We start from the raw sequence: 19,815 nt of genomic DNA on the forward strand, positions 1-19,815 counted from the left end.
GTGACTGCTATAATGTATTTCTTTTGTTTGGTCTTCGATTTCTTTTGTCGCCCCACCAACCCTCCATTCTCTCACTTAACCGGAATGTATTGATCCTCCAGTGACAGATAGCTGGGCTTAGGTACAGGGAACCTTCCCTACAATCGGATTAATACGTCTTAGGTTCTTATCGTACCCCACCTAGTATCTATGCGACTATTGCTGACCATTCTTTTATGTCGTATGCGGTGCGACAAATCTGACAGCAGGCAGTCAACCGATATACATATGGGACACAGAAACGGACGCGCAGATAGTTATTTCAGTGCCTAAGGCGGACTCTTGTTCAGACGTCCCCTTATATATATATATATATATATATATATATATATATATATATATATATATATATATATATATATATATATATATATATATATATATATATGTATATACATGTATATATATATATATATATATATATATATATATATATATATATATATTATATATATACATATTATATATATATACATAAAAGTTCAAATCAACTTAAATCATCTAACATACTATTAAAATTTTGCTCTGAGATATTTTGTCTGAGATCATTTGTCCATGATATCATTTGTCCTGATACATTTTGTCCTGGTACCTTTTGTCCGTGAGATCATTTTTCATGAGATCATTTGTCCTGAGATCATTTGTCCTGAGATTATATGTCCGTGAGATATTTTGTCTTGAGTTATTTTGTCTGAGATCTTTTGTCATGAGGTCATTTGTCATGGAACCATATGTATGTATACATATTATGTATATATACGAATTTATAAGATAAAACACTCTAAAACGAAAGGCTGACATGCCTGAAACCTATGCTTCTATTTACGCCACACTACGCAGAAAATGAAAACTGTATTCGAAGTATTTTAGTTTTGTTTGCCTCAGTCTATTAACGTCTATGGTTTTTATAGTGCAGCATGTAACATGACATTAACGTTAAGCCACTTCAGCTAGCAAAACACATTAAAGTCACCCTTGTTAGAATAAAATACTTAAAAAAAAACTTTTTAAAAAACCACGTTTTTCTTGTGGACTAAAAAGTAGAAAATAACTATTTACATACATTTGATGACAAAAAACGTGGGTACGTTCACCATCAAATTTCCCGACCCATCTGCCCGACCCACGTTTTTTGTCATCAAATGTATGTAAATAGTTATTTTCTACTTTTTAGTCCACAAGAAAAACGTGGTTTTTTAAAAAGTTTTTTTTTAAGTATTTTATTTTCTCCTTTTTAGTCCGTTGCTACACATGAAAAACGTGGTTTTTAAAAAAGTGTTTATAAATACACGGACTAAAAATCTTGAGCGACCAGGATTCGAACCTGGGTTGTCGCGGCCACAACGCGAAGTACTAACCACTATACGATCACGGCCAGCGCGCTCACATCGATTGGGGCCGAAGTAACTGTGTCAATAGGACTGCAGTCTTGTCGGTATCTTTAGAAATCATGTCCTCAATTTTATGGTCCTTGGGGCGTAATTAAATTAAGCTAATTACGGTCACTAATTGCTAGTTTTTATGATTGCATCTGAAATTGTTAGGCTAAAGTAGCATGCATGCCAAATTTCAGGTCTCTAGAGCAATCAGAAGTGGGCTAATTTTCGATGTCAATTTTAACAACAAACATCCAAACAAACAAACGCGAAGCTGAGTTAAGAAAAACGTTTTAAAATAACTATATGTAAAAGGAAAAGGGGAAATAATAATTTTTATTTAATTAAATGAATATTTAAACCGATTGAAATAAACTGCATGTTGAATGATATCTGTCGTATGTAGATATCTATGTGTATTAATAGACCTACAATAAATACATTTATTTTTCATTTTCTATCTAAACTGCAAGTATATTTTTTTTATTAACGCCGAATATAAGTAAATTATTACAGGGGAAATTTTAAAAAAAATGTACCGGAAGTTAAATAAAAGCTGCGATCTTTAAACCAATATTACAGATTTTTCTGAAGTAGGCCTAATTGTTTTAAATATTGTACACTAATGTGTACTTTTCTACTTACACTTACAGTCTTATTTCACCTTTCATAATCTACAGTCACATGTAGTCTCATTTCACCTTTTTGAAATTTAGTTATGTGTAGTCTACTGCATAGTCTTATTTCACTTTTTAGAAAATTAGTCATGCGAAGTCTACTGAGGTACAATCTGAATTCACCTTTCGTATCACCTACATAGTAACACAAAATATAGTCTACTCCTTACAGTTAAGTAATCTTAACTGTAATAAAAAGTCTACTGTAGTTAAAGAATCTGCACTGTAATATTTAGTCTACTGCTTACAGTTAAAGAATTTACACTGTAATATTTAGTCTACTGCTTACAGTTAAAGAATCTACACTGTAATATTTAGTCTACTGCTTACAGTTAAAGAATCTGCACTGTAATATTTAGTCTACTGCTTACAGTTAAAGAATCTGCACTGTAATATTTAGTCTACTGCTTACAGTTAAAGAATCTGCACTACTATAATATTTAGTCTTCTGCTTACAGTTGAAGAATCTACACTGTAATATTTAGTCTACTGCTTACAGTTAAAGAATCTACACTGTAATATTTAGTCTACTGTTTACACTTACACAATATCGTAATATCTCACGTCACTACAGTTAATACCACACCAACCTACCTGAGGTTTCATAATACTTTCTTCTAATACTGGGCACCTTTTTATCATCTTCCTTAACCTTCGACCTCTGTGTACGAGGCGGATCATCTTCATCTTTGTGTCTGTTTTTGTCCTCTTTGTTTTTATCCTTATCTTTCACCTTTACACGTTTATCGTCCTGGTTATCATTTTCCTCTCTGTGTCTATTCTTGTCCTCCTTGTGTTTATTATCTTTTACATTCTTATCACCCTGATCATCGTCATTGTGTTTGTTCTTTTCCTCTTTGTTTTTATCCTTTTCTTTCTTCTTCAATAGCTTATCGTCTTCGTCGTCGGCGTCGTAGTGAGCGACCTTACGACGAACCTCATCTTCGTAGTGGTCTTTGTCCTTTTTGTGGTGTTCCGTTTTATCCCCAGTCTCCATGGCCGTGTGTCCAGAGTTTGTGAGTACTCACTACACAGTAGTGGAGCGGCTTGACCAATACATAACTCACATAACGGACAAGCTTGTGATATCTCTTTCACAGAAATAAAACTCTGTTGTCAACCAACACAAAGCTGATAGTCCACTGTTATATTCTTAACCACGCTAAACAAATTCTAGATAAATAGTCCAGTGCTTAAGTAAACTACAGAAAAAATAACACAAACGCCTATGTCAGAACCGCTTCAACAAATAGCCCCAGCGTTGAGTTACACACAGTTTAGCCTTATCAACTTGACAATTCAGGTGCATTCGGCGCGTTTAAAAAAGAAAACCCACCCTCCCCCGTGTGATATTTGTGTTGTTGGATACACCGTTCATATCACTGACACACGGCTCCATAGCCACCACCGTGTCTGTCACGACACTCTCACCATTGAACACCATTGAACACCCGGGACGATTCAATCTTTAACAGGGGGAACAAGAAGAAAAAGGGGAGCTAACTGAAAGAGACTCGTCAATAGAATATACGTATAATAGAATGTTGAGTTGGTAGCTAGCCTATGATTTGTAAGCTGTATGATTTAGTAAATGGAGCGAGATTAAATGGTAGAGGTTTTTTTTTTTACATGTCTTTTTGTTAGGTTGGAGTTTTGGAAGTGAAAGTCAAGTGTATTGGAAGGTTAAATCAAGGGATTTTAAAATCAGATTTAAATAACCATAAAATATGTACCAAGCGCCGTGTGTTGTTTATACTTGTGATATAATTTACCGCATCTAAAATCGGCATAGGCCAACACGTTTATATAGGTTTTCGTTTTGCTATGGAATATTCTTATCAGGTGTTAAATGTTTGTGTAAGCGTTGACTACAACCATATCGGAATGGTTGAAATTTGTAAGAGAAGAATGTGGGGTCGAATTCTTTAAAAAAAATATCTTCCTATGTACAACCCTCTTGGGAAGATGAGACTCAATAGCTGGGGACAGCAACTCTTCTAGGAGTTACAAATCCAAAAAAAAAAAAAAAGCTGATGTGTTCTTAGATGGGCAAAGGCTATGGTAGCAAATCCAAAAAGAAAAGCAGTAAAAAAAACGGAGTCAACGGCCTATATAGCACATAACAATTGGACACGTAATACTTATTTGTGTTGTAGGGAATCCCTTCCAACATTACAATTAAGAACGAAGAAGAAGAAGAAGAAAATATGTACCCTAGTATCCACGCACTAAATAAAGGCAATCCGGTTTTTTGAGAGTGTGAGTTCCAATTGACAATTTCTTTTATTTGAACTGCTTCCTTATAATAAATGTCAGAAATCCCTTTCCCACAAAAAAAAAAAGAAAAAAAAAAGAATGCACTGACATTTTCAATAAAAAGCCTCTACTCGTACCTCCGAAAAGCGTCACGACAATTTCTTTTTGTCTTTCTAATCTCGCATTTGACAACTAAAGTCTTTAACCCAATGCGGTCCCCACTAAGTCAATACTTGTGTTGTACATAAACCAGGGCTATCTGTTCAAAGTCAACCAATTTATACCCAATTCTCCCGGCGGTTATATACCTAATTCCTCAAGCAGGATTACCGCCCGTGGTTCACGACACATTACCTAGCTTTCAATTAGAGAAAGAAAAAAAAAACTCTCCCAAGAACACACAGACTACAGTCTGTAAGCCCTCGTCGTATTAAAGTTTATTATTCATACTGTTTATCCAGAGCACCTATTTAATAACCATATTGATTCGTTCTCTTTAAGCCTGGCAAATACTACATACGTTTTTACTTTACCATTCATGATTTTATACCATTCTATTTACTTAAAAAAAATAAAAATAAACATTCATGTAAGTAAAGTACTCTTTCGAACCCGACGATCCATGCGGATGGTGAAGTAGAGTTGACCTGTTTTAGTGACTTAATAGCTGGGCTGCGAAGATCTCTAGCTCAAAATGCGTGTTGATCAAACGATTTTAATTCTAACGTCTGTTCAACACGCTTTTTCTTTACCAATGATCTTGTGAATAGGGACATCAAAAACTATATGTAAATTTTTTTACAGTCCCCATCATTATGTTCAAATATTGTTGATTCCCTTCAAAGCTTTGCTAAATATTAAATTATTTTTTTTTAATACTACACCCGTTTACTCTTTTTACTCTCTAACCCCGCGTTACCCCCACCCAAACTAATACACACTTTCCTATATTTATTAATTCCGAAGAAGAAAAACCGTAACCCCAATATTTTAACGACGGTCTTTCTTTAGCCTGTATGCCGACTCGTCTAAATGAAAAAAAAAATTGAACGCTATAAATGGATCGTTTTATTACCCTTGAAATGGACGGCCGCGTACGTTTTCTGTAAGAGTGTGGACGGCCGTGCCAGATTAAACATTCAATGTCATGTCAGCGAGGCGGCAGCCAGTGTGACGTGACCAATTACTATGGGCGACGGTTGTCATAACAAACGAGCCAGGCAGGCTTGCGGGCTGACGAGAAGACTTGGCTGGTTGGTTGGGTAGTTAGTCAAGGTTTCACTGTTAAACTTGGCTGGTTGGGTAGTTAGTGAAGTTTGTAGTGTTGGGTAGTTAGTGAAGGTTTAACTGATGGGTAGTTAGTGAAGTTTTTACTGTTAAACTTGGCTGGTTGGGTAGTTAGTGAAGGTTTAACTGATGGGTAGTTAGTGGAGGTTTAACTGATGGATAGTTAGTGAAGTTTTACTGATGGGTAGTTGGTGATGTTTGTAGTGTTGGTGTAGTCAGTGAAGTTTGTACTGTTGGGTAGTTAGTGGAATTTATAGGGTTGGGTAGTTAGTGAACTTTTTACTGTTAAACTTGCTGGTTTGGTAGTTAGTGAAGTTTTTACTGTTGGGTAGTTAGTGAAGTTTACTGTTGGGTAGTTAGTGAAGTTTATTACACTGAGCACTTGTTTGGATTGGTAGTTAGTGAAGTTTGTAGTGTTGCACTAATATTTTTTGACTCTACAGTATAAGTGGGTTGTTCAAGTGGGTAATTTGTTTCGCACAATCGACAAAACATGCTTAGTATCATACTATCACCTTGAAATTATTACTACACCAATTAAAACAACAACAACAACAACACTTAGCAAAGCAACAACAATAAAAAGCAACATTTAAAAGCATTAGTTCCGTAAGCAAAGGCACTGTCGTTTCGGTTTGGCATTTTTTTTATTTCTGTTAAATTTTACGCCGTAGTTTCAATATAATTTTTTAACAGTTAAGTCCCTTTGCTTAAGTATACATATTTTTATGAGTTGTTTCCCATTTGGTTATGTCCGAACTTCCCCTATTCTTTTTAATTATTTATTTACCTGTTAGTTTTTTAAACCCAAAACGTACCATTACATACTATTATTAATAAAAATCCAAAAAGTAAAAAAAGAAATTTTTAAAATCAATACTTATTTATGGATAAAATTTAACCGTTTAAAATAATTTTTCAAAAAGAAGTTAAGTAGGTTTTAAAAGAATTTAGTAGCTTTTTACTATTATTATTGAGTATTAGCGACAAAATGATGAATTAATAAGCTGGTTCAATACACCTGCTAGGTACGACCGTAGCCTTGTATTTCTATAGCTTGTAATTTATTAGTTTAATACAATTCTACGTCAGCCCTTGAAGCAAATATGCTTTATGAAACGAACTCCATACAATGAAATGTTAAACACCTTTATGCATTTCAATCAAAGTTGAAATTTTTTTCAAACTTTTTTAAACTAATATAACACAATGCCACAAACAATTTCAACAGCAAGGCCATTAGCATATCGTTTGAAGAAAAAAACGCTTTCTTCCAGTATACATCAGTTACAATCAAGTGTGACGAAAAATCAATCGGTACAGGTTTTTAAGTGTGAAATTATTGAACCCTTATTCAAATAGTTACGGCGCTTCGGTCTACCAGTCTGTCGGCTCTTATTGTAAAAATATTTGACCTTTATTCTTCTGTCAATCAAGTGACAACCACTACACATACCACCATTGAGCATGTTTGAACTGATAGGTTTTATAGCCGTGGTGTATATTGTAAGGATGTGTTAAAATATAGTTTAATATTGAAAAATTCAAGAATGTGTAATTTTAAAATGTTAACTTGCATTTTTTAACAGTGTGGGCGTGTAATTTGTAGACATGGGAACATGTAATGTTGTATAGACATGGTAACATGTTATGTGTAAACATGAGAACATGTAATTTGTAGACATGAGAACATGTAATGTTGTGTAGACATGAGAACATGTAATTTGTAGACATGAGAACATGTAATTTGTAGTCATGAGAACATGTAATGTTTTGTAGACATGGTAACATGTTATGTGTAGACATGAGAACATGTAATTTGTAGACATGAGAACATGTAATGTTGTGTAGACATGGTAACATGTTATGTGTAGACATGAGAACATGTAATTTGTAGACATGAGAACATGTAATTTGTAGACATGAGAACATGTAATGTTGTGTAGACATGGTAACATGTTATGTGTAGACATGAGAACATGTAATTTGTAGACATGAGAACATGTAATTTGTAGACATGAGAACATGTAATGTTGTGTAGACATGAGAACATGTAATTTGTAGACATGAGAACATGTAATGTTGTGTAGAAATGGAAATATGTTATGTTGTGTAGACATGTGAACATGTAATGTTGTGTAGACATGGGAACATGTAATGCTGTGTAGAAATATGTAATGTTGTGTAGACATGTGAACATGTAATGTTGTGTAGAAATGGGAACATGTAATGTTTTATGACAGTGGGAACACGTAATGTTGTAAACGTATGTAATGTGTAGAAATGGAAATTTTGTTACTATGTTTCGTAGAGAAAGGAATATGTATTTTTCTTTAGAAATTGGAATTCATGACATGTTTTTCTAGAAATGTTATGTTTTTACTTTCTCGTATGGTACGTAGTATAGAGAAAGTATTGTAATCGTGCAAAAAAAAAAAAAATCGAGATTTTTACAAATCTCGACGTTTTACACCTCACGGATACGGAAAAACATAATTTTGCAATCTTGTCCGTATGTCTGTGTGTGTGTGTGTGTGTGTGTGTCTGTCCGTGTGTAAACACGATAACTTGAGTACCGTTACAGCTAGGTTGATGAAATTTCATATATAAGTATTTTATCAAAATCGTAGATCCGTATCAACTTTTGAGCGATTTCCGATAACCGGAAGTGGTACTTTTCCTACTTTGAATTTTTTAAAAGCCTATAACTTGAGTACTATTTCAGATAGATAAATGAAATTTCACATGTAAGTAAAAGATCTAATTCTCTACCTTCTGTTAAATTTTGAGTAATTTCCGTTGACTGGAAGTAGTAATTTACGCTACTTCCGATTTCTCAAAAAACTAATGTACTAATAATATTGCACACTATTATACGCGTTTTTATTCGGCGTTTGCTTGTTGCGCAATGTTTTTTTTATGAGATTCTATTCTATTTTTAAAAGTTTAAGTATTTAAAATGGATTAAAAATCATAACTATATCCCCAGTTACCATCCCCTGTTGTTTTACATAAGAATATTCGAGAAAGTTTAGGGGAGATCACTACCGGTTTATTTAGAAGTGGGAACATGTTATTTTTTGGAGAAGTGGGAACATGTTATGTTTTGTAAAAGTGGGAACATGTTATGTTTTGTAGAAGTGGGAACATGTTATGTTTTGTAGAAGTGGGCACATGCAATTTGTTGTATAAATGAGAAAATGCAATCTTTTGCAGAAATTTAAAAAAAATCGTAAAAAAAGAGAACATTTAATGTTTTGTAAAAAAAGAGAATATGTAATGTTTTGTAGAAAAGAACACCTCTAATGTGATGTAGAAATAGAAACATGTAACACTGTGTATTTGTAGAAATGATGTTTACTGTACTTCTGTACTATTGTAGTGCGTGAATTGAACTGTCGTTACGCAAAGTTGTAATGCGATACCATACTCAACTATACTGCAATGAGGCAATGTGCTGATGGCCATATAAGAAAGAAAAACTCACCGGCTCTCTCGTAGTACTTCGCTCTCACGCTGGGCTTGTCTTTGGCTCTGTCTATGTGGAAAGGTCTGTACGGTTTTCTGCGCTCCTCCACTGGTGGTCGTGGTGTTGGCTGAACCTGAACAATAGGTCAACATATGTTAACATTAAAATGTTAACAATAGGTCAACATATTTTAACATTAAAATGTTAACAATAGGTCAACATCTTTTAACATTAAAATGTTAACAATAGGTCAACATATTTAACATTAAAATGTTAACAATAGGTCAACATATGTTGACATTAAAATGTTAACAAAAGGCCAACATATGTTAACATTACAATGTTAACAATTGGTCAACATATTTTAACATTAAAATAAATATGATCAGTTTGGCTAACTATTGTAGATATGTGTTAACGCTGGCTTTTCGGGTGTTATGTAAGGTAACATGTGGTCGAATTTTGGTGCGTTTGGCTGCTAGACAGTAGGATCTCGGTTCGGATTTATCACTGCAGAAGTCCCTGAGTCTACCCAGCTCTAATGGGTACCTGACTTTTTTGGGCATAGTGCTGTCCACACCAACTCTTCATATACCGAGGTCAAGAAACAAATGAACTCTGCTTTACCGGTCGAATGGATCGCTAGGTCTAAGGAGGAATCTTGACTTTTTATGTTAGTTAACATGCAGAAATGCCTTTGCTGCTTTGTTTGTCAACAGTATATTGCTAATAATTATGAGCAAGTTAACTGAGGTATTTAATGCATGGAAAGATTTGTCTTACATACGAATCTTAACGATACCATTTATTATTTGTGATCTGTTTGTGATCCAGCCAATATATATAGTACATTTTGACCTCATCACAGTTTATCACAAGCTTCTAAACACCTTATGTAAAAATAAATAGGGGGGGGGGTGGCTGTTATATGTAATATAGTCAAACCTAAGCTTAATGACCAATATTAAACACGTTCAGATAACTGACTGCATACCTTTGCCTTTGGTTTTTGTGTGTTGGCCTTCTCAGGCGGATGCCCGTCTCTGACGATGCTCTTGTCGTTGGTCTGCGGCTTGACCGGCCGCTCGTGTGAGTGAGCTTTGCCGTAGTGTCTCTCCTCCTCTTGCCGGACTCTCCTGTCCGGTTCTCTGTCGTACCTCTCCTCCCTCCGTTTCTCTTCTCTCTTTGGTTCTGGTGGCTTTGGTTTCTCTTCTCGTTTTTTGTACTCGTATGGATCCTCTTTGGGCTTAGGTCTTTCTTCTTTCTTTTCTTCCTTCTGTTTAGGTTTGTACTCGTAGGGATCTTCTTTGTGCTTAGGTTTTTCTTCCTTCTTTTCTTCCTTGGGCTTAGGTTTTTCTTCCTTCTTTTCTTCCTTCGGTTTAGGTTTTTCTTCTTTTTCTTCCTTATGTTTGTGCTTTTCTTCTTCACGTGGGGTAGGTTTAGGTTTTTCTTCCTTCTTTTCTTCCTTAGGCTTTGGCTTTTCTTCCTTCTTTTCTTCCTTATGTTTCGGTTTTTCTTCCACTTTCTCCACCTTCTTCTCCTCCCTAGGCGTAGGTTTCACCTCTTCCTTCTTCTCTTTCTTTGGCTCCTCTGTTGGTTTCTTCAGGTTGGATTGATACAGCTCTCTCTGTACCGGATGTCTGTTGTCTTCCTTCTTGACCGGTCTCTCCTCAGTTTTGTGCCCGTAATATCTTTCTTCCTTGGGTTCTTTTTGATAATACACCTCTTTTTCTCTCTTCGGGGATTCGGGTCTTTTCTCTTCTTTTCTTGGTGTTTCTTTTGGTTTTTCTTCCTTTTTAGGTTTTTCTTCTTTGACTTTTTCTTCTTTTCGTGGTGTTTCTTTTGGTTTTTCTTCCTTTTTAGGTTTTTCTTCTTTGACTTTTTCTTCTTTTCTTGGTGTTTCTTTTGGTTTTTCTTCCTTTTTAGGTTTTTCTTCTTTGACTTTTTCTTCCTTTTTAGGTTTTTCTTCTTTCTTAGGTCTGCAGTTAAAAGAAATGTAAGTTTACCAAAGGCTAGTTTTGTACAGGTGTATTTGAGAACTGATACAGTGCTTAGTTCTAACAAACATTTTCGAGTTAAACTCTGCCAAGAAACAGCACTCAGCATTGTTCTAACAAACAAGTTATACATGAAATAATGCGGACCGATAACACTTATTTACACATTTGTTTCATAATAAATTCTCTTTCCCAGTACCGGTAACAACACACCACACTAACATTTGTATTGGTACAACCTACTTGTAGTTAAAGTAAACTAACTAATGAAGTTGAATTCAACATGTGGAAGTTCATAATATTTCAAACCCTCCCTAATCCACTCGCGTTAAATAAAACAAACACGCTGAAAGTTGTATTTCTAATTAGGCTAACGATAAATTTAATAAGTGGTTATAGCAAAATAATGCAGGTGGGCCCAACTGTTTTGGTTATCTTTACAAACTATGAAATAATAAACGTTTAACTTACTTTTCCTCTTTTGGTGGTTTTTCTTTTGGAGGTGGCTTCTCTTTCTTCTCTTTCCTCTCTTTTTCTTTTTTCTCCTCATATAAATCCATAAGGTCCCTAGGGTAAAACATAAAACAGATTTAAACGTGGTCTTTGAAGATTCTTGTAATAATATACATTGAAATAACACATGTGTTGGTATGCTAGTTGTTAAATGTAATCGCAATTTTGAATCCTCTACAGTTCACTTTTAATACACTAACTATACCTGGTAAAAATATGATTATTGATACGTTAGAAAATTGGTATGGATATAGAAAACACCAGTTCTAACTATCTTAACAATTTATATTGAAAACGAAGGTGTACAGTTTAAATGAAAGTGTTTATAACTGTATATGACCACTATGTGTAAGGTAGCGGGGGGGGGGGGGGGATACTAGGAAATTCACATCCGCCTATTATGTCAGGCACTGCAAGGATTATGTATTATAAATTGTTAAATTCCGAGGTCTCTATATAGATTGTGGCTGTATAGATTCTATGGTGTCAGATAGCGTCTAGTCAGGAACGTATCTTGAGACTCCCACCCCCTTAACAATCTCTCTCTACCCTATGATCTAATCAGGAACGGAGTTTGAGACTTTCACCCCCCTCCCCTAACAATCTCTCTCTCTCTCTCTCTCTCTACGCTTTGATCTAGTCAAGAACGGAGCTTCAGACGCCTACCCCCCCCTCCCCTAACAATCTCTCTCTCTCTCTCTCTCTCTCTCTCTACGCTTTGATCTAGTCAAGAATAGAGCTTCAGACTCCTACCCCCCCCTCCCCTAACAATCTCTCTCTCTCTCTCTCTCTCTCTCTCTCTCTCTCTCTCTCTCTCTACGCTTTGATCTAGTCAAGAATAGAGCTTCAGACTCCTACCCCCTTAACAGTCTCTTTCTACCCTGTGATCTAGTCATGAACGGAAATTGGGACACCCCTTTGCAATCTAGTGAGTAATTTAGCATGAAACTCCCACCCCCTTAGCAATACCCTCCTCTACTCTATAATCTAGCCCAGGGGTTTCCAACCTTTTTTTTACTCTAGAGCACATTCTAAAATATCGGTAGGGTGGCGGGCACCACCTATTTTAAATCGACAAACTCCATCCAGAGGCGTAGCGCCCCTTCCCGTCACCCGGGTACAAAACTTTCAATTTGCACCCCCCACTCAAACTTTAGATTTGCACCCCCCCCCCTCAAACTTTCGATTTGCACACCCCCCCCCCCCCCTCAAACTTTCGATTTGCACCCCCCTCAAACTCAAACTTTCGATTTGCACCCCCCTCAAACTCAAACTTTCGATTTGCACCCCCCCCCTCAAACTTTCGATTTGCACCCCCCTCAAACTCAAACTTTCGATTTGCACCCCCCCTCAAACTTTCGATTTCCATCCCCTTCAACCTTTCAATAATGTTTATGAAAAAAATCCTGTCTCTGTCGAATAGTGAGAGGAGGGCACATACGAATCGTTCGGCGGGCGCCATGGCGCCCGCGGGCACGGGGTTGGGAACTCCTGATCTAGCAAGTAGTGGGGCTACCTGCTCCCCCTACCCCCTTAGCAGTCTGGTTAGGAGCGGGACGTGAGACTAAACCCTTAGCAATCCCTCTCTCTACCCTTTGGTCTAGTCAGGGAAGGAGCTTGAGACGCACCCCTTTAGAAACCCACACCCCTCTCTTCTCTTAGATCTAGTCAGGAAAGGGTTTTAAGACTTCAACCCCCTTAACAAATCTCCCCCCCCCCTCTCTCTCTCTGCTCTTTAATCTAGTCAGGAACGGAGCTGAAGACTCCCACCCCCTTGACAATCTAGTCAAGAACGGATCTTGAGACTCATCCCCTTACCAATCTTCCCTTTGACGAAACCGTCCGTCTAAATTACATAGCATTCAATATATCTTTTCTTGTTCTGTGGACCGTATATGGGCTTAAAGTCTGGATGGCTCTCTGTTTGAAGAAACCGCCCCTGTGAATTACCTATCATGCAACATACCTTTTCTTGTTCTGTGGACCGTATATAGGCTTAAAGTCTGGATGGCTCTCTGTTTGAAGAAACCGCCCCTGTGAATTACCTATCCTACAACATACCTTTTCCTGTTCTGTGGACCGTATATAGGCTTAAAGTCCGGATGGCTCTCTGTTTGAAGAAACCGCGTCTGTGAATTACCTATCATGCAACATACCTTTTCCTGTTCTGTGGACCGTATATAGGCTTAAAGTCTGGATGGCTCTCTGTTTGAAGAAACCGCCCCTGTGAATTACCTATCATGCAACATACCTTTTCCTGTTCTGTGGACCGTATATAGGCTTAAAGTCTGGATGGCTCTCTGTTTGAAGAAACCGCCCCTGTGAATTACCTATCATGCAACATACCTTTTCCTGTTCTGTGGACCGTATATAGGCTTAAAGTCTGGATGGCTCTCTGTTTGAAGAAACCGCCCCTGTGAATTACCTATCATGCAACATACCTTTTCTTGTTCTGTGGACCGTATATAGGCTTAAAGTCTGGATGGCTCTCTGTTTGAAGAAACCGCCCCTGTGAATTACCTATCATGCAACATACCTTTTCCTGTTCTGTGGACCGTATATAGGCTTAAAGTCTGGATGGCTCTCTGTTTGAAGAAACCGCCCCTGTGAATTACCTATCATGCAACATACCTTTTCTTGTTCTGTGGACCGTATATAGGCTTAAAGTCTGGATGGCTCTCTGTTTGAAGAAACCGCCCCTGTGAATTACCTATCATGCAACATACCTTTTCTTGTTCTGTGGACCGTATATAGGCTTAAAGTCCGGATGGCTCTCTGTTTGAAGAAACCGCCCCTGTGAATTACCTATCCTGCAACATACCTTTTCCTGTTCCGCGGACTGTATATAGGTTTAAAGTTCGGATGGCTCTCTGTTTGAAGAAACCGCCCCTGTGAATTACCTGTCATGCATCATACCTTTTCTTGTTCTGTGGACCGTATATGGGCTTAAAGTCCGGATGGCTCTCTGTTTTCATCTTGTTGTAGGCATGCTGCCACCTGTTGTTCTCCGCTACTTTGTACTCCGGCACGTCCATAGGCGTGGACTGGACTTGGTACTTGTCGTAGTTTCTGTTGTACGAAGGCACGTTGGGGTACACAATGGCGTCCTTGTTGAACGGCTTCCTCCTTTTTTTGTACATGCAAGAACAGTTGAATTCATTTTAGATATTTTATGTTAGACCCTTTATCACTTTATCATGATATGCTTCTTTAAGTTTTAAAGCCCCGTCTATGTTTATTTCAATTGCTAAGACTGTTAAACAATTAGACATCTTTAGACAACATGTTTTTAGCTACCTTCAATGGATTTTTGTAATTTGCAGAATACAATTTTTTGAAACATTTTTTTTTCTTTTTGTTAAGATGTTTAGCGCAATGTGCGTATTCAAACGGAATAGAGAGAAACCACATTGCAGAAATTATGGCGATTAAATTGAATTCTAAAACAACAACAACAACCTATTACTTACACTTACACAATAGTTTAAATTATTTGGAATAATTAATAATGGCGAAATGTACTAAAAGAAAATCAGAAACTAATGAATCAAACAAACACGATGAACAATTGTTGTAAATCAAAACGAGAAACTATTGTACTTTAAAATGGAGAAAATATTGAACTAAAAAACAACGATAAACGACTGAGCTTAACAAAAAAAAAAAAAAAACGAGAAAATATTCTACTTAACAAAAACGAGAAAAACTATTGAGCTACCATTTTTTAAAGAAACTATTGAATTAAACAAACACAAAAAATAATTGTACTAAACTAAGAAACTACTGTACTAAACAAAAACGAGAAACTACTGTACTAGACAAAAACGAGAAACTACTGTACTAACCAAAAACGAGAAACTACTGTACTATACAAAAACGAGAAACTACTGTACTAAACAAAAACGAGAAACTACTGTACTAAACAAAAACGAGAAACTACTGTACTATACAAAAAACGAGAAACTACTGTACTATACAAAAACGAGAAACTACTGTACTATACAAAAACGAGAAACTACTGTACTAAACAAAAACGAGAAACTACTGTACTATACAAAAACGAGAAACTACTGTACTAACCAAAAACGAGAAACTACTGTACTATACAAAAACGAGAAACTACTGTACTAAACAAAAACGAGAAACTACTGTACTAAACAGAAACAGAAAAACTACTGTACTATACAAAAAACGAGAAACTACTGTACTAAACTAAAACCGAGAAACTACTGTACTGAACAAAAAACGAGAAACTACTGTACTGAACAAAAAACGAGAAACTACTGCACTAAACAAAAAACGAGAAACTACTGTACTAAACAAAAACATCAACTATTGAACTAAACCGAAACCTAGGCTACTAAACTTACTCTCTAGGCTCTCTGTACTCTTCAGGCTCCTGGCGTTTCTCCTTCTTCTCTTTAGGCGCTTTCTCCTCTTTTACTGGCTTTTCCTTTGGCTTCTCCTCTTTGACGCGCTTCTCCTCTTTATATGGTTTCTCTTCTCTCTTGGGCTCGTGTTTTTCCTCTTTCTTTGGTTCGTGTTTTTCTTCTTTTTGTGGCTTTTCTTCTTTCTTTGGAGCTTCCTTAACCTTTTCTTTTTTCTCTTTCGGCTCTTTTTCTTTCTTTTCTTTTTCTTTTTGTTCTCTGTACATATCTATCATGTCGTTCTTGTAAGGTCTAAAAATATATAGTTCAAAATTTAAACATTTGATTTATTCGGCAACATACTAATTTAGATTGTATTACATTGTCTATATATGTTTTAGGATGGCGGGATTTAGCTGCATAAAGCGAAAGTCACGAGTTTGGTGTCTAGCTAAATGGGCACGTCCTTAATTGAACTTCGCCTAACAACTCTAGTAGGTACCATACAAGGGATGATGGCAAAGGCTGTTTGAACAGTATGTCATATCTTCCGATAATAAGTGAAATAGTGGCTGGTATGCACTAGAATGGATTGCTCTGGGAATAACATAACACATTAAAATAATGTGGATCTAGCTTTGACAACAAAGTTTAAGTTTAATGGCTAGGCTGATCCATACATATTGGAAACAGAGTTGTTGAAAATTTGTATCTAGCTTCGGGATGGGTAAAAACTAGTGGAATAATTGAAAACCTTAGTGCTCAAAGTTACAACAAAACATTTTGAAATAAATGAGTTAAACATTTTTAATTGGTTATAAAACATACCGTTTTGAATTTGTTTGTTTGAAAGAGGCACTTAAATACGTCGTTATTGGTATTATTTTGTAAATCAAATAAAGTAATACTAGAGGAATAACAACCATTGCTTAATTTGGATCTACCTTTGGGACGGAAAGGTTGAACCACAGAAGTTAACCTGTCACGTTTTTATACACATCTTGAACAAAACGTGAGATGGTTTTATTTTGTTAGACTATTTGTTGCGTAGAAAAGCGTTATTTAGAGATAGTATTGTGAGGGATTTCATCAGCGTATGCTGTGGCTTAATGGACCCACTGTTAGTACAGTTTGATTAGTAAAAAGTAAACCTCTTTTAAACAGTCACCGGGTGGAGATAAAGTAGAGCAGCTTTTGCTTTATGTAGCCTAGATGCAAACAAATATTGTGTGGACGGCATCACGCCAAACTTTCTGTACTTTTCCGAATTTATATATGGAGAGATATAGATTATAACTTTTCTTTTTGTTTTGTAGATTCTATTTTCCCTCATTGAGTAAAACTTTACCCCAAAAATTTTGATCGAAGCAAAAAAAAAATGTAAACAACTTACATTTGAATTTTTATTTGCCTTAATTACCCCTTATAATTAAAATGAACAATTTCCATCTAAAAAACCCAGAACATTTTTGATTTAATGAGGGAAGCAGCTATGCATCCTGTTTCTTACATGTGATCTATTACATCTGTGCATATGGTCACAAAGTAAACCACATGTAACATTAGGCAATCTGGTTATTGTTTACAAATTGAGCCATGTAACATGTTACGGCCATTGTTTACCTGTTGTCACCCTGAGGACCGTAGACAGGTTTAAACTCCTGGTGGCTGCTCGTCTTCATCTTCTCGTACGACTGCTGCCACTTGTTGCCCTCGTTCATCTTGTACTCTGGTACGTTCATGGGCGGCTGCCGGACCTGGAACTTGTCGTAGTTCTTGTTGTAGTTCTGTACGTTGGGCGCCATCACGGCGTCCTTGTTGAAAGGTTTACGTTCTCTGGTTGGGTTAGATGAGTAAAGGTGGAGATGGTGCAAACTAAACATACTGTCTCTTTATTATAGTATTTGTCATGGGTTAGATGGATACATGTAGAGATATTGCAAGCTAAGCATTCTGTCTCTTTTATTTAATATAGTACTCGTTAAAACATTATGTCTCCATTCTTTATTAATAAAGTATTTGTTGTGGGTTAGAGGAATAAAGGTGGAAATGTTGCAAACTAAACTATTTGTCTCTTTTATTTATTTTAGTATTTGTTGTGGGTTAGATGGATAAATGTGAAAATGGTGCACACTAAACACACTGTCTCTTTTATTTATTATAGTACTTGTTATTGGTTAAACGAAAAAAATGTGAAGATGTGGTAAAAACTAAGTGTATGTTTGTTGTCTCTTATGGGTTAGAGGAATATATGTGGAAATGATGCATGCTAGACATTGTGTCTCGTTTATTTATTATAGTACTTGTTATTCGTTAGACGAAAAAATGTGGAGATGTTGCAAAAACTAAGTGTATGTTTGTTGTCTATTATTTATTATGGTACTTCTAATGGGTTAGTTAGATGAATAAAGGTGGTGATGTTGCAAACATCAACATTATGTCTCAATTGTTTATTATAGATTTAGTACTTGACATGGGTTAGATCAGGGGTCTCCAAACTACGGCCCGCGGGCCGGATGCGGCCCGCGAGGTCCTCTCATCCGGCCCGCGGCGATCTTTTTGTCCTCGGAAAAAACGTTTGTTGGTGATGGCTGAGGAACTTTGCACAGAAAAATCAAAAACATGCCTGGAACTAACTGGCCCCCGAACTGAAATTTGATAGTTAATGCGGCCCTCGGACTGAAAAGTTTGGAGACTTCTGGGTTAGATGAATGAAGGAGGTGATGTTGCAAAATAAACTTGCTGTAAGTTTGCTATGTCTCTTTACTTATTATAATACTTGTTATGGGTTAGATAAATAAAGGTGGATATTGTATACGCCTAACTTAGTGCATATTTTTTGTCTCTTCTATTTATTAGAAGCCTGTTGATAAGGTTTTGTGTTTTACAACTTACCAAACCGACTCGTTTTAAACTTGACACTCGGGTTAAGCTCCGATGATTATGCACGTTTCTAAACTTGATTATTTTACTATAAGAACAGCTGCTTCTCTTATTTATTAGAACCCTACTATAAAGTATTTTTTACCGTGTACATCACAGTTGTAACCAACATTCATTATTTTTTTAAAAATAGAGGGTTACCTATTGAGTGTGTAACTAACAACACACGCTTTGAAGCATTGATGTAACTAGACCTTACAGTAGCCTTAACCCCCACTGTATGCTCACATTTATCCCTAAACCTAACTTGTTTCTCTAGTTTAATCGTTACTACTTCTATAACACCAATACCTGAGGCAAACATTCGTCTTTTAATTTAAAAAAAAATTATACAGCTTATTTGTTTTTTTTTATGTTAAAACTTAAATTATCAATGTAAGTTTAAAAGATCAATAATTCAGAATGGTGTGTTAAAAGCATGAGTACGTGACCTCCTTTAGGTAATCGTATGCTGCAAACGTTACACATATGTATATGTGTTTGGTTCTGGTTTGAATGGCGACGACCTTAAAAATCAATTACAGTATACAAGGTGGAAGTTATTCAGGGTTAATTTCCACAGGAAATAAAATGTTACTGTGTGCTTGGTTGTGCGTTTAAATATCTAGATCTAGCTGATTTAGAGTAAAAGTGATTTGAAAGCATAATAGTGTTTTTTTCCCCATCATAGTTTCTTTCAGGCATCTATTCGGAACTCCCCCAGCCCCGAATAAACGTCTACCCCCTAAGAACGAAATAAAATTTATATAGAAATTATATACTTTTACCAATGTCCGCCCCTCTTCTTCCCCTCCCCTGAAAAATCTAGTTCGCCCCCCCCCCCCCACCCTGTCTTCCCAACGGTGCTGTGTAGGCGATAATGTACATAAAATATGAAGTTAGATCACCAAC

General features: G+C 36.3%; 1 protein-coding gene across 1 annotated transcript in view; it reads right to left on the reverse strand.

The window, feature by feature from the left end:
- LOC131955383 (golgin subfamily A member 6-like protein 22) overlaps nucleotides 1–19,815 on the reverse strand; it is a 39,287-nt gene that overhangs the window by 14,888 nt on the left and 4,584 nt on the right. The window contains exons 3-8 of the mRNA XM_059319505.1: nucleotides 17,605–17,817; nucleotides 15,985–16,293; nucleotides 14,531–14,740; nucleotides 11,573–11,668; nucleotides 10,099–11,083; nucleotides 9,123–9,237 (exon numbers count right to left, since the gene is read on the reverse strand). Coding sequence (XP_059175488.1) covers nucleotides 9,123–9,237; nucleotides 10,099–11,083; nucleotides 11,573–11,668; nucleotides 14,531–14,740; nucleotides 15,985–16,293; nucleotides 17,605–17,817 — 1,928 coding nt within the window. The remainder of the gene's footprint in view (nucleotides 1–9,122; nucleotides 9,238–10,098; nucleotides 11,084–11,572; nucleotides 11,669–14,530; nucleotides 14,741–15,984; nucleotides 16,294–17,604; nucleotides 17,818–19,815) is intronic.

The sequence above is a fragment of the Physella acuta genome, unplaced genomic scaffold (genome assembly GCF_028476545.2).
Source record: "Physella acuta isolate Inbredline_101_S28 unplaced genomic scaffold, ASM2847654v3 ptg001064l, whole genome shotgun sequence".
Taxonomy (NCBI): Eukaryota; Metazoa; Mollusca; class Gastropoda; family Physidae; genus Physella; species Physella acuta.